Here is a 23,517-nt window from a genome sequence, read left to right on the forward strand (position 1 = left end):
AACGGGTGATCACGGACAGGCAGCCAATCAGGGAGCAGAAGGCATCTGTTGCCATGACGCCCCCGGTACATAGAGGAGGGGGGAGGGGGGGGGGGGGGTTTACACACCAGTACGTGAAGTAAGAGGTACATCTACTCAAGTACTGAAACTTCCTGCTTCTTCTTCCACAAGGTTTTACCTTTTTAAATATTGTATACTATGATTTATTTGACTGTTTTCGTCTCATCATTTCATTCATTTTCATTTCATCACTTTCAATGATCCTATTTCACTATACTGTAATATGTATTATACTTTTATATGACTTATTCATTACATTCTACACTGTTGAATGATTTTTTATGAGATTTGACACTACGACTATTTCATGAAATTCTTTTTTTTTTACTTAAAAATGACATTTTTCACGTCTCGACATCATAAACACGTTTTTTTGATACTAAACCAGTTAATTATGTTTTGTATTTGCACATAAGAAACTTCGCCTGGAAAAGTAGAAACGGTGGTAATTTAATGTTCTCGCCATCATTAAAATTGACGCTGATCAAGTGTAACGAGTTAAACGCTGCAGCTGACTGTGGTGTCGGTGGCCGCTCTGCAGGGGGCTCTGAGGCTTCAGCACCACGAGGAGAGATGGAGGAGGAGGAGGAGGAGGAGGAGGCTGTGCATGTTTAGTACCAGACTGAGAGGTTCGCTTTGCTGTCTGTTCGCCGTTGCAGAGATCAACCTGTAGGGGGGGGAGGGGTGGCTGGCACTGCAATGCAGAACATTAAAGGAGGAGGAGGAGGAGGAGGAGGAGGAGGAGGAGGAGAGGGAGGGAGGGAGGGAGATGCCACCTCTGCAGAGCGTTTTTTTCCTCGGGGATTCCCTGCTGTTCGGAGGAGAAGCTGCCACATGAGGTGAGAAACACGCAGATTAATGCAGCGGAGGAGGAGAGGAGGAATCGAGGAGGAGGCCGCTTTGATTCCAACTAGGGAGGAAGGATGCCATGGCAACGACCTTGACCTCAGATGGCTCCTCCCCCCCCCCCGTGTTGAGATGAGTGGATGAACGGGGGCTGTTTGTGTTACTGGGGGCCGGATGGCGAGCGTGAAGGTCGTCTGTGTGGAATAATAAAACAAGTATTCTCGCTGGTGCGACACGATTTAAAGGATGTTTGTATTGCAGATCGCTCTCGTTAAATATTCAGTGCTCACTGGACGAGGCTGGCGGACATTTAAAAGACGTTTAGCTGAAGCAGATCCGTCGGAACGAGCAGGAAGTTCAAAGAAACCGAACAGAGAACAAAGTATGAAATCATTTATTGGCGTCATTCTCGTAGAAAGGCTCTTTGTGCAGGTTTCATTCCGTCAGTGAGGAACAGAAGTGAGATTACACATCGGCGGTTTCGCCCCCCTTTTTTTCCGCCAGAAGTGCGCGCGAGAGCTCGACGACGACGTTACATACACGTGATCCGCGGCGGGGAGGGGTCAAAGGTCAAAGACAACAGGACCGCCTCACTCAGAGGAAGCGAGGCAAAATAAGCGCTTTTCTTTAATAAAAAGCTCTCGGTTACAAGCGCCATGCGGAGACGACCAAAGTGCATCAGTGCCGGTACCGGCGAGGCTCATGGGACGGCGTGAGACCCACTCGTCCCCCAGTACGAGCAGCAGACATCGAAATATTTGCATATTATGACGCATTATTATAATCACACCAACACAGGACGTCGAGATGGAAGCAAACTTCAAATCTCCTCTCGGTGACGTCGTGGCGACGGTTACGTTTCTTCTTTGCGGGAATAAAGCATCCGACGCTTCCTTTGTCCCTGGAAGAACCCTGTATACTTAAAAAAATAACTTTCATTCATCAACATGAAGTCTACAATTTGCCAGGAACAAAAACAAAGCACAGTTGAGCTCAAAAATAAGGACGCTTAAAGAAAACACTGACTCCAGTGGAGATGTGAGCACGATCAGCACGACTTCTTCCTCCACTTTGGACAGAAAGTCAACAGATTTTGGTCAAAAATTCCAAGCAGCCGACCAAAACCAGGAATAAAGTCGTTACGGTTCCCGTTGCTGCAGACGGACGCATTCAGCCCAGCCGAGTCGTGACCTCCGACCCCACGGGACGCCTCAACAACAGAACGTTCTTCTAACAATTACAATATTACACTCACACCTAAATTGGGGCGTCACTGATGTAACAGCGCTACCTGCCCTCGTCTGGTGGACGTCTTTACAGCATTGCATTGTGGGATATTTATGCCGATGTTTGTACACTAAAACAGTATTATTGAATTGATGCAACACTGAGTCGGTGCGAAGGAGCGGCCCGTATGTTTTAGCGCATTAAATGCGTTGCGTTAGCGTGACATCTGCTGCCCCCTAGTGGTCAGATGCTATTTAACGCAGTCGCGGGTTCCCGTTGTGAGAAAGAACGAAAGCGCTGTCAACGGCTGTCAGGTCGCTGCGAGGAGTTCCAGGCCGCAGGGAGGCGTCCGCGTGCAGCCGGTGGGGCTTCACAGTGAGCAGGAAAGTGCGGCGGAGGAAGGCGAATAAAAGGCGCGCGAGGGAACATGATAAAGGAGATAGAAGGAGTCCTTCCCTTTCATGTAGTCATTTATAGTGAAATTGTAAATGAATCCTCTTAGAAACGCTCGGATCAGAGAGCATATGTGCGATGAGCCAAAACATATTCTATTTAAATTCAGATGTGTTTAAATCACCCACATCATCAATCACCCAATCTGATGCCTGGAGGAGTTTTAACCCTGTGAGCTCCATCCTGAGCCGAACCGACCGGGACTTGGGAATGAAACATCGAGACATCGAATCTTTCACATTCATTCTGGATATAAAAACGTTACGATCCTGCTGGAGTCTTTTCTCAGGCATCTTCACAGCCCATCATATTGCTTTGATATGACATCATGCAGCGGTTAGTTCTCAAAAAGCTCTGTTGGGAAAAAGGTGAAGGAGTGACATTAGTTTAGTGTCTGTTTCAAAGATTTGATCGATCGCGGCGATTCGCCTCGCTGGGCCGTCGATTGGGGTCAAAGCCACCAGACGGACCCTTTGAAGCGGTTTCCTTCATCACAGTGAACAAAAGTTAAAGCCATGTTTCATTATTGCTAAAAGGTCAAACCCCCCCCGAGGAGCATGAAGGTCACGACCGCGAGTCAAAATCTGCCTCCTCGTCACTCCGGTCCGTAACCCGGATGTCTCCCCGGCGTGCGGCGTGCTCGCGGTTTCCGATTCCCGCCGGTCGAACCCGCGCGCGTCCTGGCTAGGAGAAGCTGTCCCCGTCCGAGTCGGGGGACGGAGGCCGCGAGGTCTCGAAGAAGGAGCCCGAGGACTTGCGCGACTTGAGGAGTCGCAGCATCTCGGCCAGCTGGGACTCCAGCGCCGCCATGCGGCCGTTCAGCGAGCGGATGTCTCCCCTCAGCTCCTGCTTCAGCTCCAGGAAGGAGGCCTGCGCGCTGGCGTCCGGCGCCGCGCAGAGCGCCGCCTTCTCCTCGCAGCGGACGGGGCTCTGCTCCGCCGGCGTTCTGGCCTCGCCGGCGTTGTCCAGGCGGAGGTCGCTCTTGGTGATGCCGCTGTCGCAGGAGTCCGTTTTCTTGAGGGGCGTCTCGTCCTGGGACTTGGTCCGGTCGGGCAGCGTCTCCATGGACTCGGCCTTGGAGACGCTGCTCCAGGACTCGGCCTTCCCCACCGTCTCCCTGAACCGGCCCCAGCCGCGGGCTTTGGGCGGCTCCGCCGATTTGCAGCCGACGGGGCCTCCGTTCGGGGCGGCGGGCGCGTGCAGCACGACTCGGCTGGAGGGCTTGGACGAGGCGGCCGCGGCGGTGGGCGTGGCCGCCGGGCCCTCCGTCACCATGTCGATGCGGGTGGAGGCCAGGATCTTGGGACCTCGGGGCGGCTCCGGGGGAGCGGCCTTCTCCACGTCGGCGCGCTCGGCCGCCAGCCGCGCCTCCCTCTGCTGCCGGAAGCGCTGGAAGAGGCGCCGGACGGGGTGATCGGGCGGAAGGTTCAGAGGAGCCTCGTTCTTCCGCCTCAGCATCTCCTCTTCCTCGCGTTTCACGTCGCTGATCTTCCGGAAAACGATCTGTAAAAAAAAAAAAAAAGACAGAAGCGATTTCATTAACAAATGTCTCTAAGAGAATGTGAATCAATGAACTGATAAGAACTGAAAATGGAGACAAATTGATGAAGCTTTTGACGCACAGTGAAGAACTCGTGGACTTATTTAGACCCTCAGTAATGGAATTAGGTTTGCTGAACAGTGTTTCATCTTGAGAATGAAGATCTCCTAATTAAACGCTGTGCTGGATGGAGACATCGTAACCAGAGGTCATCGAGACCTCCTGACCTCTGCCCAAGTCCAGCCGCCGCTTTGTCATCAGTATGTTAACCTCCCCACCCCTCCCTCCCCCCCTCGAGCCAATCGGGAAGCTCCTGACCCGCTGAAATCAGATCGCGTGGACGGAGACGTGGCAGCCGGACGGTTCTCAGAGAGCCCCCAGGAGGAGGGAGGGGGGGGGGGGGGGAGGAACGTGAGAGGACTGCTGATGTTCAACTACTGCTGCACTGACTCTCTGTGCAAAAACACATGATACTGACCACTACAGCCCCCCACCCCCCCCACGGATTACTGGTCCAAACGAGGAAAATGTGAAATATGGCGGACTGTGTGAAGAGGATTTGCTCCCTGCATAGATATTTATATATATAAATAAATATATATAAAGTCTTTTTTTCAGGTGATTATGCAGAGTTATGAATAAATACCTCCACACTTCGTCTGTTCATTTCAGATGAAATGGAGGTAAAGTTTGAGGTTTGTGGCTCCACATTAGCAGTGTTGCGTCAGTGGTTCTGTGGGTTTGGAGGTGAGAGACGCCCTGCAGGTCGTTTCTCCACCAGCGCCATTATTGCACAACCAAGCAGAACAGGACACGACGGCGTCCACATCGATTTACAGCAGGGGAGAGAGCGAGAGAGAGAGAGAGAGGGAGAGAGAATACTGTCCCAGTGAAATCCCCTTATAGGGAATGTTCTTAACTCATCTTGTTTTAGATCAGGGTCTATAAAATAGAGGAACAGAAACTTTCTTTCTTCGTCCTTTCTTTCTGTCTCTGATATTCACATGTTGCGATTAACGGGTTTTAAACATACAATTTCCTTGTATGTCTGACATATTTTGGTAATAAATGTTTCCTGATTCCTGAAGAAAGCACATGTGAGAGTGTGTTGACCTTCAGGCTCCGATCAGCTGTATGTTTAATATCGTATCTTATTTCCAGAGGACCTGTTGAGCTTTGTGCATCAATTCTGCTTTATCATTTTAATGATTAAAATCATTTCTTAAATCTTACAGCTGATCGAACCTAAAATCGCTGCTTGAATGTTGTTGTTGATCCGATCAATAAGTCTGATTAAATTGCCCTTTGTGGGGCTCGAGACACATTTATGTTCTTCTACTGATAATGTCAGAGAAGAAGAAGAAGAACCACAAGGGGCCAAAGGTGAATCCACATCAAACTGCTTATTCAGTTAATTTCACTACAGTGTAGAAATACGTTGGTGTGTAGACGTACAGGTCATGCATAATCATTTTGGATCATTTGTGTCTAGGTGGGGGGGTCGAGGGTGGAGGGGGGGGGGGGGGGGGGGGGGGGGGGGGTGTTGTAAGATGGCGTGTTTGCATTGCAACCCGACCTCGGATGCTCGGCCGTGCAGCGTGCGTGTTGTTAGAGCAGCTGCCGGAAAAGACTGCAGCGAATGAGTGAAACATCTTATTGTTGTTCTGGGCCAAATAATAATAATAATATTAATGCAGGAGGTGAAATGAGAGGATATTTAGAGAAATAGGGTTTTAACATCAAATAGCGAGTTAATTGCGATAAACTCGTCCCAGCCCACGCAAAGATGGCCGCCACGGCCAGACAACCGAGCGGCGAATCGAACGTTTAAATTCGTCGTGCGGCCGTGGAGGGGCTGAACTGAGCGCGTCGCCCATCGGCTGAGGTGTGAACGCCGTCGAGGCGTCATCGCCCGCCTCCGCGCCGCACGCTCACAGCTGCTCCGCGGGGGGGGAACAAAAGCCGCTCATCCGATGTCCTTGGTGTGAGAAACCCGGCGACGACAGAGCGGCTCCGGCACCCGGCTGCAAGGCGAGCCGAGGTCATGTGACTCAAAACCCCCCCCCCCCCGGCCCGACAGACACAGACAAACACGTCCATCCTCTTCGTTTATGCTCCTTTCGGTTTGATTTCAGCAACATTTCGAGGGGTGTTTTTATTACATCTGTAACATCAGACACAGAGAGGACTTCTTCTTCTCTTTGTCTCCAAAATATTCTCTTTTTAGAAAGTCCTCGTTACAGATAAACGTTATTTTGTGTGTTTTAAACGCTGTTTGAGGGACAGTTGGATCAGACGGACAATCGAGGGAGCAGAAAGAGGTGAGAACTTAAAAGTGATGATTGAAGGGAGGAAGACGAACGCGAAGCCGACGCTTCCCGCGTGGAGCGGCGGCGGATGCAGACTCACCCTCTTCCTCAGGTTGTAGGTGAGCACCAGGTTCCTGGCAAAGTGGTTCGCGAAGGCGGCGTAAAACTCCAGAACTTTCTGCAGCGCGTCCCGCTTGATGATGTGCAGGTCGCAGTAGGTCAGCGCTCGCACGTTAGCGCAGGACTGAGCCAGCGTCATCTCCTTCCAGAAGACGGCGCCGAACACGTCGCCTTTACCTGCAGACGCAACAGATATGTACATACATAACAATACTGTGCATAAATAAATACATGTATATGGATGTATATGCGTATTTACACACGCACACATTTAAATAAATATACATCCATTTGAATAAAGCTGTACTATAAATAAATATTTACACAAGACAGTACGTGTAAATATATATATTTCAAAATAGAGTCACAGAGACACAGAATCTAATTTGTATTAGAAACCCGTTTCATTAAAAGAGACTTTTTATTAAAAGGCAAAAATTTTCTCTGGTTTCTCTTTAAGGGGTCGGACCTTCCTCTGCTCTGTGCAGCCTGGAACATCTGTCTCACACATGGAACATAGTTCTGCTTCCGATGTCACAGATTTATCTCCCTCAAACGGATAAACAGATAACGGACAACACGTCGGAGGTTCACGCTGACGAACGCAGTCATTAACCAGGAAGCAGAGGACGCAAGGAAAGTAGATGAGAAGAGAGCACAGACTTCACATTGTTAGCGGAGAAAGTCCAAATATTTATCCAGAGACGAACCGTAGGCAATTCAGTCTGCAGACAACCCCCCACCCCCTCCTCCCCCTCACCAAGAAAAAAGACAAAACATGCAGCTCATGCTAATGTTAGCATGTTAGCTCTCACAGGAATTCATTCATGTTATTCAAAACTGAAACACAGATGAAGTCAGAGGATGAGTCGGCAATTAGGTTCCTTTCATCCAAGCTGTTGACATTTTAAACAGCTCATGTTTTATGCAGAAGAGAGCAGAGTGTGTGTGTGTTGCATAGAAAAGAGTGTGTGTGTGTTGCATAGAGCAGTGTGTGTGTGTGTGTGTTGCAGAGAGAAGAGTGTGTGTGTGTTGCATAGAGAAGAGTGTGTGTGTGTTGCATAGAGCAGTGTGTGTGTGTGTGTGTTGCATAGAGAAGAGTGTGTGTGTGTTGCATAGAGAAGAGTGTGTGTGTGTTGCATAGAGCAGTGTGTGTGTGTGTGTGTGTTGCAGAGAGAAGAGTGTGTGTGTGTGTTGCATAGAGCAGTGTGTGTGTGTGTTGCATAGAGCAGTGTGTGTGTGTGTGTGTTGCATAGAGCAGACGGTGTGTGTGTGTGTTGCAGAGAGCAGCGTGTGTGTGTGTTGCATAGAGCAGTGTGTGTGTGTGCTGCAGAGAGCAGAGAGTGCATGTGTTGCATAGAGCAGTGCGTGTGTGTGTGTGCTGCAGAGAGCAGAGTGTGTGTGTGTGTTGCATAGAGCAGTGTGTGTGTGTGTGTGTGTTGCAGAGAGCCGACGGTGTGTGTGTGTGCGTTGCAGAGTGTGTGTGCTGCAGAGAGCAGAGTGTGTTGCCGAGTGTGTTTGCTGCACAGTGTGCGTGTGTTGCACAGAGCAGAGAGTGTGTGTGTGTGTGTGTCTGTGCTGCAGAGTGTGTGTGTGTGTGTTTTGCAGAGTGTGTGTGTTCTGCTCACTGCGCAGCATTCGTATATCACGGAGCGGTGAAAGAGCTCAAAGAGCTTTTGAGATTTCCTGAATGAATCTCGAAGCTGCTCCGCTTCAACAGTCTCCTCCTCCGTCAGGTTTCTTCCGTGTTAGTTTCTCTCCCTCCGTCGGTTAAAACCGAAAACAGGCAGCATGTTTTATTAGTAAAATAAATAAAACTGATGCTAATGAGCCCTGCTGCTTCCTGCCTGAAATGTTCTTTGTTTCTGACGCTGTGAGGAAACAGCGGCGCGTCTCTTCTGTTTCTGTGTTCGTGTGTGTTTGTGTAGCAGGTGACTCCAAAGAGCTCCACTTATTGTGTTTTCGGGCTCAGCTGTTTGCTCAGCGATCAGGTGGTAGAACACAGTCGCACAGTGAAAGAGGAGCTTGTGACGCAGCTGAGGGAGCTTTGATACGCGCTGATGGAACAAAGTCTCTCAAATCAGCAAAACAAGACAATTGCTCCTCAAGCCTTTGGTTTGATGTCGAGGAGGGAGATTCATTGTTCCTCCATTTAGGAACCCTTTTTTGCTACGTCATGAGGAATCTAGTTGTCACTGTTGAAAAATCGATGTTGATTTTCTTTGATTCATTGTTTTCTACCCTTTTATAACGTTTCTTTGTCCTATTACGTAATAAGACAGTGCTGGTCTCATCTGGTTTAAATATGGATTTTCCAAAGATGAATCTGTAATGATCAGCTTCTTGCATGGAGGAAATCTGCTGCGACTCACAATCGTGAAAAGTAACTTTAATGTAAGTGATATTAAAGTTAATGCCTCGGGTGCTGCTGAGGAAAACCTGTGTTTTATCGCAGAATCCCGACTTCTTCAGTCATCGAAGAACCAAAACTCACCTAAAATGGCCACCACCTCGTCGTCCTGGATGACCTCCAGTGACCCCGACACCACGAAGCAGAGGCTGTCCACGCTCTCTCCGGCGTGGAAGATGAGGTCGCCCGGCGCGCTGTGGACGGTCTGGAACTCCATGGCGAGGGCGCGCAAGCAGCCGTCGCTGGCCAACCGGAACGCCGGGTGCTCCTTGAACACCTTCCTGTTGAGGTGGACGCAGATATCCGCTCGCATGTCCTTGGGACAAATCTGCAGCACCTGCAGACAGAAGGGGCCGAACCAAGGTCCAAGTTAGGGGACATTAGGGTCTCACTAAGGTCACACCGAGGTCATACTGAGGTCAGACGGATGCATTTGCAACTCTCGGTCAACGGGAAGTTGAAAGACAAAATTAAAAAAGGGGGCTTGATGATTAACGCCACGGCGTTACCTTGTCGGTGTCGATGCCTCTGGACATGGACCAGGTGGACACGATGTAGTCCATCACCCTCTCGCTGAGGCCTTTGGGGACCTGGTAGAGTTTGAGGAAGTCCCTGACGCTGTTGAGCATCTCGTGGTAGCGGTTGGTGTTGGCGTACATCTGCTGGAAGATGGTGGTGACGTTACCGAAGATGGTGGCGTACAGCAGCGCTGGCGACGAGGAGCAAAGAGCGTTTACATTTTAGATCTACGAGACGTTAGTTCACGCATTAGTGTTGTACATCCAAAGCGATCCCATGTGGCGTTATATTAACTGGAAATACGTTTTACTGAACTAAAGAGAACGTCTTCTTTCATGTCAGAAAACGAATTCACATTTGATGAATGCAGCGCCGCCTCATGCTCATTAATGAGCGCCGAGGCAAACAGAATAATGGAGGATCATTTCCCGTCTCTTTGAGCCCAGTGGAGGTCGCCTTTGCATTTCCAATAAACTCTGCATTGTTCTGAAAAATGATGCATTGCTGTTTTTAAAGAAACATTTCTGCAGAAGGTTGCGCTTGGACATTGTAGTTTCTACAAGTCGTAGTGAATTTCTTTGGTAAACTTTAAAGCCTTGTTTCTTTAATATAAAACAAAGAAAATACAACCACGGCGAGTCGATTGCAGCAGATAAGGCATCATATGGAAAACAAATGCACCCTTTGGGTTTGATTTGCTGAATCCCCACGTTTGGTCCGGTGTCCCTGGAAGCAGATGGAGGATGCTCAGGAAAGCAAATGGACCGGTTATTTCTGTCCTTCCTCTCAGCACCCGACGCGAGGTCCCGCTAAGCGTCACAACGCTGGCGCTCGCTATGCTAATGACCCAAACTCTCATCCCGGATCCGGGATGCTGGCTGTCATAGCAACCGCTTTCCATCAGTCTCCAGCAGCACTCAGGCACTTGTTTTTCGTGGGCCAGGAAGCTGACAAGAGGTGGTGTTGGTGGGGAGGGGGGGGCTTAATTCAATACTCAGCTCCCTGCAGTGTTCCACATGAATCTAAATGCAAAAGCAAAAAGGGGTTTACCCAGACCGCATTGCTGCCCCCCCGCCGAGGGACACGGCGTCAGCGCGGGATGAGCCCGTGCGCCGAGCGCCACGCTCGCCTCCTGATCTAATGAAAACTATGTGAATGAATCAAACACACCGTGTCGTTTACAAATGGGTCCACACGCGGTGACCTCAATCACGGGTTTAGTTAAAAAAGAAACCGTCAGAAGGTGCAGCGATTCATCCATCAGTGGTTCGGAGGAGAGAGCGGAGCCGCTCGGAGGAGGTGATTGATGATGGAGGAACAGACGACGGAGGCTTCTCATGAAGGAGACTAATTGTCAACATTAGAAGGTCGCTGGGGAAAGCTTTTTACCCACAGGTGTTCTGGGAAACCTCCACTAAGCATCTGTCTCCTCTTAGTGTTACACGCTGTGTGGAGTCCGCCCAGATGTTCACGTTGGGAGGAAAACACGAGAAATGTATAAAAGCTTCACTATTAAAAGACGCACAAGAGTCTTCAGTAGCAGAGGTAGAATTATGTTTTGCAAACACGAAAGTAATAAACGAAATGAGCGTCTGAATTAGATCAGATTAAGATTATTAATCCACAGAGAGTAAAGCAATTAGGTTGAAGAAAAAAAGTTCATCAGAGTAAACGAAATATATTTTAGATATTTAAAGACGTCACTGGACTACGGGAAGAGTTTTGACTAAAGGATCTATTCATTAAAAACAATAATCAGCAGGCTGACGAGTAGCCGTTACTTGATAGTATCTCCTCCTCCTCCCTCCATCCCTCCGGCCTGCTACGCCACCTCTGTCCCCCCGGCAGCCTCCGCTCCACTGGTGCCAGCCTGCTGTCTCCACCACTCAGGACCGAGCACCAGACCGGTGGTGACAGGCCCGTCTCCATGGCAGCGATCCGCCCTCTGTCCCATAACACACACCTCTGAGACCGTGCCCATCTGTCCACATTCAAATCCAAAATACCTTTAACCTGCGGATGTTGTTTATTTGTTCACTGTCATTTTTTATAATGGAAAGTGTGATGAAAAGCTCTTTATAAATGCAATGCCATGTTATTCAAATGTTTGTCTTTTTAATGCGTCTTTAATTATTATTATTAAGAACCAAAACTGAATAATGAGAAACAGTAGAACTAAATTCAATTTCATTATTATTAATTACCAAGACAACAAGTTTAACCACTGAATGATTGTATATCATTTATTTAAAAGTTTGCTGAAAAAACGCTGCTTTTCTTCCTGCCGAACCTCTTTCGCTCGTAAGAGACTAAACAGCAGAGGAGCCGAGGAGGTTTCACCGGGTCACGATTTCATCCTCAGGAGAGAATGTGTTCGGGATCTTAACAAATATAATTCTGTATCTTTAAAAATCTTTATAATTGTGTACTTCACTAAGAACTCCTCCCTTCCCCGCTGCAGCTGCTTGTTGCCGGGCGGAGTCGCTCCACACGCCTGATACTGGACGAGTGTCCTGCAGCTCTCGTGCGTCCCGCTGAGCAGCTGGATGTGTGCAGACTGCAGCGGACTGCAGAAGAGGAGGTACGCGAGGCCGGCCGATCCGCCGCTGCGGTTAATATTTCAGTGCGGAACTCCGCCGCGTCAGGACTCATCATATCGCCGTCGCCGAGGCAACTTGCTGCTGGCGTCCGAGGCCGCCCCGTCGGATCGGATCTCACCAGACGGGCCTCTCTGAGCCTTCCGGTCATTTATTACCACGTCAGTTAAAGAGGTCGGGGTTAAGGTTAAATGTTAGATGTCATATTTGTATTGTCTGGTACTAACGACTCAGTGTTACAGTGCTAAAGCGTTCACAGACAGACCAAGAAATCCAGTGTGATATTTCAATCTATTTGACAGCTCTTATACCCCTAAAACCCGTTTGCAGACTTCTGCGTGTGCCATTGCAAACTGTGCCAATCATCAGTGAGCTGAACCCCTCTGCTGTCACAGCAGGTGCATTGAGACACGGAGACACGTTGGATACAAAGAGTTAGAAGGGTCTTTTTTTGTGTGTCAGGAGCAGATTAAAGTCCAGCTGAGAACCTGTACGCCAAGCTATTAATTCCAGTGAGTAACATTTCTATTCCAGCTCCTTTCTTATTGGATTAGACAAATTACAGACAACGTTTCCATAGAAACACTTACGTTTGCCAAACACACCATAGTGCATACGGTTGACAATATAAATATACATTTAATATATATTTATAAAGCAGCCAAACTGATCATCAAGAGGATGAAACAACAACACTGGCCAAGACTGAGAATCTATTCCTGATCGGCTGCTGTTATCATTGTAATCTGCAGGTGTGCCGTGCAGAGAATATCATTTAATAGTGGAAGAAATGGAAAGAAATCTGTCTGAAGTGATGCAATCCAAAGCCACACAGCTGCGATCCTCCATGCGAGGGCGAACGGACGATGTGGAGCTGGTGTGCGTTTGCGTCCCGGCTCAGGCCGCAGACAGCGGGGACCTCGCTTTGCTTCTCGCAAGCAGCCGTGACGACGGATCCAGGTTCCCAGATTATCTTCATACTACCGTCTGTTCAAAGGAGCCTTGACTGCTGCGTACAGTCAGCGGGGGAGATTTCTCTACTCCCAATACGTCACTCTGACTTAAATAGCTTTTTCATCACCGACACGCAGCATGCGAGATGAAAGCAAAGAGCACATCTGGAGTAGCTCGTTCTGAAGGTGCAGCTACAGACGCCACACAACCACACCTTAGAGCTCCGCCCGGCTACGTTGTTGGGCTTGATGTTGGTTTTTTTGAGGTGGAAGAGGCAAACTGCTTTTTATTTTGCACCAAATCCACTAATTTTAGCGACTGAATAGCAGATAAACTGTGTATAATTAAAGCGGCTGCATCCGACGCCGCGTTCAATAACTGTGAAAAGGAAGAAGAAGCCCCGACTCACATCCGATCATCATCATGGCCACGGCGAAGATCTTCTCTCCGTCCGTGTTGGGCGCGATGTTCCCGAAGCCGATGCTGGTCAGACTGGTCATGGTGAAGTACAGCGAGGTGATGTAGACCGAGTCCTTGCTGGGCCCCCCCTCCCAGCGGCCCGTGCCCGAGGCGTTGAACCGGTACGGCGTGCCCACCGTCTCCCCCAGCAGGAAGAGCCAGCTGTCCATGCGCACGCTGTTGGTGTCCTCGTCGATCACCTCGTAGTCCCCGATGCTGAACCAGATGCAGGCCAGCCAGTGGGCCGCCAGGCCGAACACGCACACCAGCAGCACCAGCACGGCGGCGCCGTACTCGATGTAGTGGTCCAGCTTCCTGGCCACGCGGCCCAGGCGCAGCAGGCGGACCACTTTGAGCGAGCTGAAGAGGCTGCTGATGCCCTGCAGAGGAGAGACGGGGGGAGGGGGGGATTAAGATTAAGATCAAGGGGGGAAGTTTTCATTCTTAATGTCCCGTCTGCAGTCACTGCTTTATTCTGCATTCTCTCGCCCGGCAGCTTTTGGTGTCAAAAACCTTTGACACTTGAACGCATTTGGTGGCGTTTGGGCGGCAGGACACAAACTCATTCTCAAAACTCCTATGAAACATCCTCTGAAAGGGTCGACAATGCGGCGAGGTTGTGACAGTTTGTGAGGCTGCGAACATCCACGAGGTTGTGGATTTGAGTTTCAAAATATGCTCTCACAGCGTGAAATGTGATCGACCGTCATCACACAAGTACGATTGATCTCATTGGATCCACAGGAGTCTCAGCTTTGCCCTCACACCCAATGTTTGCAATTCCCAGCGGGGTTCGGGGCACAAACAAAAAGCATTTATTGTATGCAAAACAATGGCTTGTTTGGAGGACCCGTTTTCATCCATTCAGACATCTTCAGGTGAAAGGTCAGTCCCAATTCACCGTGATAGGTCGATGTATGAAAGCGAAACACATGACCGACATCATGTGATCTCACTGGTCCGCATGCTGTTAGATCCTCGTCCTCCACCAAGGCTTTTAAAAGTGGAGACGGGTGAGGTCGCCATGAAAGATTCATGAAACACGTATGAAACATGCAGCAGCTTCGCGCCGCCGTCTCTCATCGCGGCATCCAACCACCTGCGTTCACCAACGACGTTGTTTGCTCTCCCACAATGCACTGCTCCTCCATCGGGAGCCCCTGGTCGCCGGCGCTCAGAGACGCCGACGTGAGCGAAAGGCGGGAAGAAAATGTTTGTTTTTCTCTTTTCAACGGAAGCTCACCGGATTGTTTCCTTATGATCAGAACATCTGATGATCTGATGACTTCCTGCTGCGACAAACATCAGATCGCTTTTTTAGATTCGGTTTTATGAGCTTGTAATTATTTTTGTCACAATTTGAGCCCAACATAATGATCTGAAGTTCTGAACACGCGTTAAACCGATCAGCACTTTAACGAGGTTTATTGATCACAGTTTTGTCTCCAGTCGGAAGTTCGACGTGTCCTCAAATAAAATGGAAATAATCCCCCAATATCTCCTCTTACTTTCCTCACTTTTCCTCTGCTCTCATTTCTCGCCGGATTTATATTTTTAGATAAAATATTTTATGAGGAAATGGATTTGACATCTTGGAATGTGAACGTAAACAGAAACTCAACAGGGGCTTGAAGTCATTATTTTAGCAAAAAAGAAAGAAAGAAAGAAACATTTGGGATTCTTCGCCTTCGTTTAGAATAAAGTGAACTGTGAGACAACTGAAGATGCTGAGAAACTGATTCCATTCAAGTTTACTCAGAACCTCTTTAGCTGATGTTGTGATTGTAATAAAGAATCCACACTTGATGGTTGGAACCAGTCGGGTGTGCGGGTTCCGTTTCTGTCGCTTTCTCTCTCACACAAAACGAACGGATTAGGAATCACTTTTCTCTTTAGGGAATTTGGTCGGAAAAGAGAAAACCAACCGACCGACAGCCCTTCCTGCCTGCTTTGAACGCCACACCGCTGAAGTGGTTTAGTCAGTGGACACATGACTGATTTCTTATATTTATATATAAATATATTCTTGTTGCTGGAGGTTTCGCATTTGTGCCGCGTCAGCGGTCATGGCCTCTTTTCTCTCTCTGCACCTTTATGAGTCATTTCACGCTGGCAAGTCGAAGGATGTAAAAGCTCACAGGGCGACAGCCGACATTAAAGATGCATCAAAGCTGCGCCGCTTACGTCCTCTCTGAGGACTTCTGACGGGCGACAACAGAAATGCCTAAAAAACACAAATAAGCAGCTTTGTCTGTAAAAAAAGACTTAGTTTTCCGTAGTTTTCCTCAAACCACCGGGACTTTAAGAGGGAGGAATTAAGCCCACCGACCTCGTCGACGTTTTCGAAGGCGTTGATGACATCATAAGGCAGGCAGGACAGCAGGTCGATGACGAACCACGTCTTGACGTAGTTCATGCGGATGAGCTTGGGGTCAGAGATGACCTCGCCGGCCGGCCCGACAAAGGTGGTGTGGAAGTTGAGGACGATGTCGACGAGGAAGATGACGTCCACGATGCTGTCCACCACCAGCCAGGTCACGTTGTTCTGCTTGGTCTTGAAGGAGACGTTGTAGGGCACCATGATGGCGGTGTAGAAGGTGAGGATGAGGATGACCCAGTCCCACGTGGTCTTGAAGAGGCAGTAGTGCAGGATGATGTGCGGCGGGGTCTTCGGGGTCTCCTGTTTGTACTGAGGCAAGATGTCCGAACCCAGCTGCAGAACCTGAGAGACAGAACGCAGGGTTTTCACAACCTGCCAAAGCGCCGCGGAGATTTTCACCAAAATCTGCTGCACGCTGAGCTCCGAATATATTTAACAGTCAGATTGTTAACTTTTTGGTTTTTATTTGTGGGAGGACCATTTATTTTAATCATTTGCTTTATTTCTACCAATTAATTGCGCAACGAATGAAAATAAAGCAGAGTTAAATTTAAAAGGAAAAAGGTCAAGCAAAAGATAAACTACACGATATCATTTATAATAAATGAAAGCATTAAATTATACAGAAGAGCATCAACGTTGGAAGCTGTTTTTTAGTTCATCATTTTAAAATGTTGGGTTATATAAATATAACAACATTAAATAGAAATCCTGACAGGAGGATGAATATCCAGATTTCATGTTGCATTCCAATAAAGGGAACCGGACTCTTTCAACTGTTACATCTTAATTACATTATTATTACATCTCCACTTTGTCATTACAGCAACGTACAAGTGATTATCAGCATCGAGGTATCTGAAACATAATGAGTGAATTAACGCGCCGCTCATAAAGAATAAAATACCTCGATTTTACAGGAGTTTTAATGTGGAGGACAAACAGCATCTCTCGTACCCATAAACTCCCGATAATAGACGACTTCCTCAGAAAGGATGTCGTGCGGTTAGCGGGGGGATTAGTCACAGTTAATTACCTCTAAAGGGATTTAACAGCCTGTTTGCAGGGAGCTGATACAACAAAATACACGTAACGCATTTCCTTTCTTATGATCTGGAACAAAGAGCTGTGAGGACGGTCGGCGCTCCGACGCCCTGCAGATTATCACAAGACACAACAAGGGACCAACGCACAGAGGAAAGGTGGAATAATTAAATATGAAATTATGCAATCAATTTATGTTCATGCAAAGACCCCGGTGTTGTTAAATTTAACTTTATTTATTTGTGTGCCTGGATGCAAACATCACGTCAGTGTCAGCTGAAAATATGTAATCCTTTTTAAATCTTTGTCTCCTTTTGCACTGAAAATCTTCATTCAATTAGACAAAACCTTTATTGTCAAAGTATTTAATTCAATCTAGAAGTGTAACAGAAATCGTGATGTCAGTTGTTTTGGAGATATGAATCAACCTGCTGTTACTGTTATTAAGAAAAGTTGAATTTCTTTCTTACACAAATGTGATCTAAAAAGAATGAGTGGTCCGTGTGCTATTAAAGGGAAGGAATAATCAACTTCCATCTTTCCTACGAAGCCTCGTTCTGAGAACACTCATAACAGGATGAGACAGGATGTCAGAGCTGCTTTGTTCCAGATCAATGAAGAGTACCTCTCATCGCACGACAGAAGGAAAACATCAACGTTGAATATGTTTCCCGTCCTGTGTCATCTGTATTTTGGACATTGTTACGGCTCGGTTCAGATAAAGAGTCCTCATTTATGAAAACGTCGGGTTCAAGCCAATGGAAAGCTTTTCCAGAGACCATGTGACACGGCGAGTCACCATCTGTCTGTCTCGGTCCAAAAGGTCTTATTGAGATTGATGTCTATCCAAACGTTATCGTCACGGTTTCAAACCGAGCGCGTCAGGTGGAGGAGAAAGCGCTCTCACCTCGGCCAGCCGGGAGTGCTTGTGGACGTTCTCTCCCTTCTGGACGGCCGGCGCGAGCTGCTGGAGAACCCCGCGGCTGCTGGTCAACGCTCGGGTCAGACGGGCAAACTTACCCCAACCTGCCGAATAGAAGAACGCCACAAGAGAAGGATTTCAAAGCAAAACGACGGGACAAAAGCGCTGCAGCTTTGAATCACGCTAGAATCTCAAAGGTCTCGTTCGCTGGCAGATTCTGTATCAATGTTGAAGTTTTGAGGCTACATTTATTGTCATTGTACACAGGTGTGCACGACAGAATGTGGCTATAGTGCCTTTACTCTACATAAGAAACACAAGTTTATACAGAGGCCCGAAAATGGCTTTTGATTGATGAGCTAAAAGATGAAAATTATCATTAAAAAAAGCCTCACGACATCCGTTTGCCACAGATCTTTTTTTTTTGTCAATAACCAAATATGAAATTATATATTTTGAGGGATTAAAACAACCAGCGAGTCTGTGCAGTTCAGACGTTTGTACGCGTTGAGATGACGTGTTACCAGACACGCCCACCTTTCACAGAGTCGTCCTCGATTGGCTGCTTGAAGGCGGTGATGTCACTGAAGGTGCAGAGAAACAGGACCACTTTGTCCTGCTCGTTCCTGATGGGAGCGATCTTCACGAAAAACCAAACTGGCATCCCTGCGGCACACGCACACACACACACATACAGGACGTCAGTCAGTCTCCTTGTTCCTCACAGGAATTATGTGTCAACACACTCCACAGCACACGTCCACGAGAGAGACGTGTGAAGATCGGTCCGCTTCACCGCGTCTCGGTACGGAGGGGCGTCTTATTTCGTGAGGAGTTGTAGTTTCTAGATCGGCAACAGTAACGTTTACAACAAAAATGTCACTATTTGAACACACACACACGGGTCATTTAGCAGACGCTTTTATCCAAAGCGATTTACATTGCACTTTAAACCCATGGCTTTTTTCACATTTTTGCCTGGGGAGCAATTAGGGGCTAGGTGTCTTGCTCAGGGACACTTCGACATGGAACATGGGGCAGCCTGGACTCAAACCACCAACCTTGTGCTTCCCAGCACACCTTCTCTAACCCCTGCGCCACGACTGCCCCATGAAGTTGCTAATATCTCACTGCAAGTATAATCTTTCATGTGAATGAAATAATAATCCTTAGTGAAGTCAATAAAGAATGAAGAGTTTGTCGTTCACTTTAAGTTTGCCATGAATTTTAAGATTCATGGCAAACTGAGCTCCATAGTAATGACATCTTTTGTCTGTGCTTTTCTAAAATACAGCTGTGATGAATTATAATTGTCGGCTATTGGTAAAGGTCTTATTTTGCTAATGTATTTAAAACTTTAAAACATGCAGTCTTAAATGCTCGTGCACGCTGGGTAACAAAGCATCAGTTTGGGTTGTTTACAATGACCTGCTGACTCATCCTCCTGTTTATGCTTTGTCCCAGTTTAGGACTCAAAGCTCAAACTCAAGCCTCTGGGTTTGTTGGGTGTGTGTGTGTGTGTGTGTGTGTGTGTGTGTGTGTGTGTGTGTGGTGGGCAGGTCGGGTCGGGTCAGGGCTCCTTTATCGCTGAGTACGTGACGCTTCACTCACGGTTTTTCTTGTACATGAGAATCTCAAACGAGTTCATCTCGTAGTTCTCGAAGGTCTGCCGAACCTTCTCCGCCATGTCCTTGTCCGTCAGCTCCCCGTACATGAAGCTGCAGGAAGGAGAAACACACACACACACACGCACACCGGTGAGCCTCGCCGGGTCCGACCTCGGCGTGGGCTGGCGAGGTCGCTGCCACGTACCTGCAGGTGCTGCTCTTCTGCATGACCTCGGCCCGGTGGAAACCCGACAGCTTGCAGAAGCCGTCGTTGCTGTAGACGATGGGCCAGTCCACGATCTGAGCGTTCCCCAGCACGAAGTTGGTGTCTGACCGGGCAAACCAGCGCGGTTACGATGAGTCACGTGACAGGGAGGTCACGTGACCGCGTGTCTCACATGGCGGAGGGCCGCGCGGTCGTTTATGGCCGGTGACAATTATCTTTGTTATTCCTTAGTTTGCAGATTATTTTCTCAATTAACATTGGGTCTGTGAGAATGGACATAATGTCCATGGGGACATTTTAAAATATGTCCAATAAACAGAAATAAATCACGCTGATAAACTGACACCGGTGATTCTTTTCTTTTAAATTGATTAAACTACTGTTTGATTATTGTAAAATTGTTGCCAATTCATTAATGTGTGTTTTCGCAGCTCAGTCCATAAATTAATTAATCAAGACTTATTTTTTCCATTTTAGTGGTAAAAAACATTTTGTTCCCAAAAGACAAATGAATAATTGGGATCAATAATCGTGTCCTCAATATAAAGCCAATCATAATTGTCATATGCGCCATAATCCTGCAGCAGAGAAAAGATAAATACGTGATATTTATCTTTTCTCTTTATACCCACATATTCATCCAGCTGCGATGTAGCGGAACACGTGTGAACCTGTGTGCGTTTGTGTGTTTTATCTCCATCTCTGCTTGTGTGTGTGTGTGCGTGTGTGTTGTGCGTGTTAATGAAGGAAACCTGTAAAGTGTTTCCTGTGCACAGGTGTTGTTTTTTCTCATCATCCACCTTCAGAACGGACTTCCTATTATTTCACGCTTCAGGTTTATTTTCTAAACAAAGGACCGAGTTGAATCCCTAAAGAGAAGCTGACGTTCGCTGCCCCCCCAAAAAAATACATGACCAGTTAATATCACATAGTTCAGGACGCAGATTCGTTTTCACAATGAGAGACACACACGACGCCGTCGCGACCAATAAAACAAACCGCATGATGATGATGAATGAAAACACAGACAAAAATATTAGAATTCAGTTTCAGATCTCATCTTATAGGTTATTGTATTTCATAGGTTTTGTTTTTATTTATTTAGGTTAGCTGTGTATCAGCTTTCTACATCATCACTACAGCATTACAACATAATCCTGTTTAATTACAGATAATAGTGAATTAGTGACTCTTCCTAATTTCTAAAGGTCTTCAAAATAAAGACTAAAATGTAAATTAGCCCAAACCTCCCTGAAGAGATGAGAATTAATAGAGTGCACGAAGCGATCCAGTTAATTAAAATGCATCCCGACCTTCCCTCTAGCGCCACCATCAGGGCCGATGCTTTCTCCCGTGTGGCGTAATGAACACGACGGCCCGGCGGAGCTTCAGGCTCGACTCTTTCCTTTGTCAGCTCATTAATCGGGGCGAATCGGGCAGAATGTCCCGCTGATGAATTGTTCAGCCGCAGTTTATCGCACTGAATTAAACCGCGGCCTGACATCCACGACCTGCTGCTCATTTAACTGCACCGGGAAAACACAAGAAAGACGTTTGACGGAGAGAAATGTTTATGCGCTTCGGTGTGTGTCAGAAAAAATATAATTAAGAGGTAAAATAGCTGCTGGTTTTATTTCAATAAAGCATGTTGACTCTACCGAGCTGATGCATGTCTGGGACCTGGGATATATACATATATGTATATATTATATACATATTTTACATATATATATGCACACACACACACACACATAGTATAATCATGGGTAGGTGGGAGGGGAGGGGTACATGTACACAACATTAAGTGGAAACACTGGTCTGTACCTGTCTGTCTATGTGATAATGTCCAAACTGAAAAGTCGAAAGGAAAAGTGGTTAAAGGAGCAAAAACAGATGAACGATCAAAGACGAACGAAAGCTGACGAGGCCCCCAAAAAATAAAATAAAGGCTACTTATAACCTACTACTACTACCTATAAGTAATTGATTATCATTTCAGTCCCTGGAGAGTAATTCAACTAAAATAACGATGAATGTAAAGCTTATTCTAAAAAGGGTTTCGTCACCCGACATCGGAACAGCAGCACAAATATTCACCACCGTCGTGGTGGACAAAGAGATATGTCTTAAAACGTGGTAGAATAAAACAGATAACAGAGTGCTGCTTATCTTATTATATCTTATATTATAAACATGTGTTTTATGTGGCAGTAATATTTGGCTAGAATTGGTGATGATCCTATTGTGGACTATTTAGGAATCGGATGAAGCAGCTCCTGCGTGGAAGCAGCAGAAGGTTTCTTTGCTCAACAAATAATTTCAAAATAATTGATGATGATGTGTGTCTGTTAACTGTTTAAAACTCAAATAATTTTAGAATGTTTTACATAAGAATGGAATTACTGCTTGGGTTCAAGGTAAATGTGACGCTTTTAGAACATGAGACATCATTATTAAAACACACTGCCTTTTTAATCTGAATGTAAACTCTGCTGAACCAAGAAGCAGTCAGACGGGGTGTGCAATGTCAGGCCAATTAAAAAACAAGAAAAAGGATCAATTTATGTGTATTAGCTAACGTTAGTTTGAAAACACGGGTGTAAATATTCCTGAATGATCCTTCAAAAATGATACAGTGCTGATGTTCTTTATATGGAAATATTCAATGCAGCAAACATTAACTTATATGAAAGCATAACGTTATCTGATTACATGAAAACAATCCCATTTACGAGACGTTGGTTGAGTTTACGCGAAGGTTACTGGCTAATTACGTTAGCATCCTGCCGGTGAGCAGCCATTGTAAAACAAATACCTGTTAGCTTTGAGAAAGGCAGGTCAACTACTTAACGTTAGCTGGTAGCCTTTAGCCCGAAGGAACCAACCGCACAACCAGCAGGTTTCCCTAAAATAATCACAGCCTATCACAGCCGAGCTGTCCGATGACGACACAGCCGAACGGAACCACGAGGAGCGAGTCGACCGGGCGGAACCGGATCCTACCGTTGGACCGGCGGACGATGTTCTCCAGGAACGTGTTCTGGGGGGCCACGAGACCCCGCCGTCCTCCCGCCATCCTGCCGCAGCGCGAGAGCGAGCTGCTTCCCGCCACTCACATATCTGATGCCGCGCGAGCCCCGCGCGCGAGGAGGAGTGGGAGCCGCTCTCTCTCTCCCTCTCTCTCTCTCTCTCTTACTCTCTGATCATGTCCCTCTCTCTCTCCCATGCTGCCCCATGGTCTCTCTCTCCCATACTGCCTGATGGTCTCTCTCTCTTTACCATGCTGCCCCATGGTCTCTCTCTCTCTCTCTCTCTCTACCATGCTGCCCAATGGTCTCTCTCTCTCTCTCTCTCCCATGCTGCCCCATGGTCTCTCTCTCTCTCCCATACTGCCCGATGGTCTCTCTCTCTCTCTCTCTTTACCATGCTGCCCCATGGTCTCTCTCTCTCTCTCTACCATGCTGCCCAATGGTCTCTCTCGCCCATACTGCCCGATGGTCTCTCTCTCTTTACCATGCTGCCCCATGGTCTCTCTCTCCCATGCTGCCTGATGGTCTCTCTCTCTCTTTACCATGCTGGCCCACGGTCTCTCTCTCTCTCTCTCTCTCCCATGCTGCCCCATGGTCTCTCTCTCTCTCCCATACTGCCCGATGGTCTCTCTCTCTCTCTCTCCCATGCTGCCCCATGGTCTCTCTCTCTCTCTCTCTCTCTCTCCCTCTCTCTCTCCCATGCTGCCCCATGGTCTCCCTCTCTCGCTCCCATGCTGCCCCATGGTCTCTCTCTCTCTCTCTCCCATGCTGCCCCATGGTCTCTCTCTCTCTCCCATGCTGCCCCATGGTCTCTC

At 47.5% G+C, this 23,517-nt stretch overlaps 1 protein-coding gene across 1 annotated transcript; it reads right to left on the bottom strand.

Moving 5' to 3' along the window:
- Positions 1 to 1,284: 1,284 nt before the first annotated feature.
- Positions 1,285 to 22,921, bottom strand: kcnh1b (potassium voltage-gated channel, subfamily H (eag-related), member 1b). Its single transcript, XM_040186842.2, has 11 exons — positions 22,677 to 22,921; positions 19,653 to 19,776; positions 19,452 to 19,558; positions 18,378 to 18,506; positions 17,826 to 17,944; positions 15,824 to 16,216; positions 13,445 to 13,874; positions 9,475 to 9,674; positions 9,050 to 9,302; positions 6,536 to 6,732; positions 1,285 to 4,089 (listed from the first exon to the last, which is right to left on the bottom strand). The coding sequence occupies exons 1-11, from the start codon at positions 22,747 to 22,749 to the stop codon at positions 3,271 to 3,273; spliced, it is 2,844 nt and encodes a 947-aa protein (XP_040042776.2). The 5' UTR covers positions 22,750 to 22,921; the 3' UTR covers positions 1,285 to 3,270.
- Between the last annotated feature and the right edge of the window lie 596 nt (positions 22,922 to 23,517).

The sequence above is a fragment of the Gasterosteus aculeatus genome, chromosome 9, assembly GCF_964276395.1.
Source record: "Gasterosteus aculeatus chromosome 9, fGasAcu3.hap1.1, whole genome shotgun sequence".
Classification (NCBI taxonomy): domain Eukaryota; kingdom Metazoa; phylum Chordata; class Actinopteri; order Perciformes; family Gasterosteidae; genus Gasterosteus; species Gasterosteus aculeatus.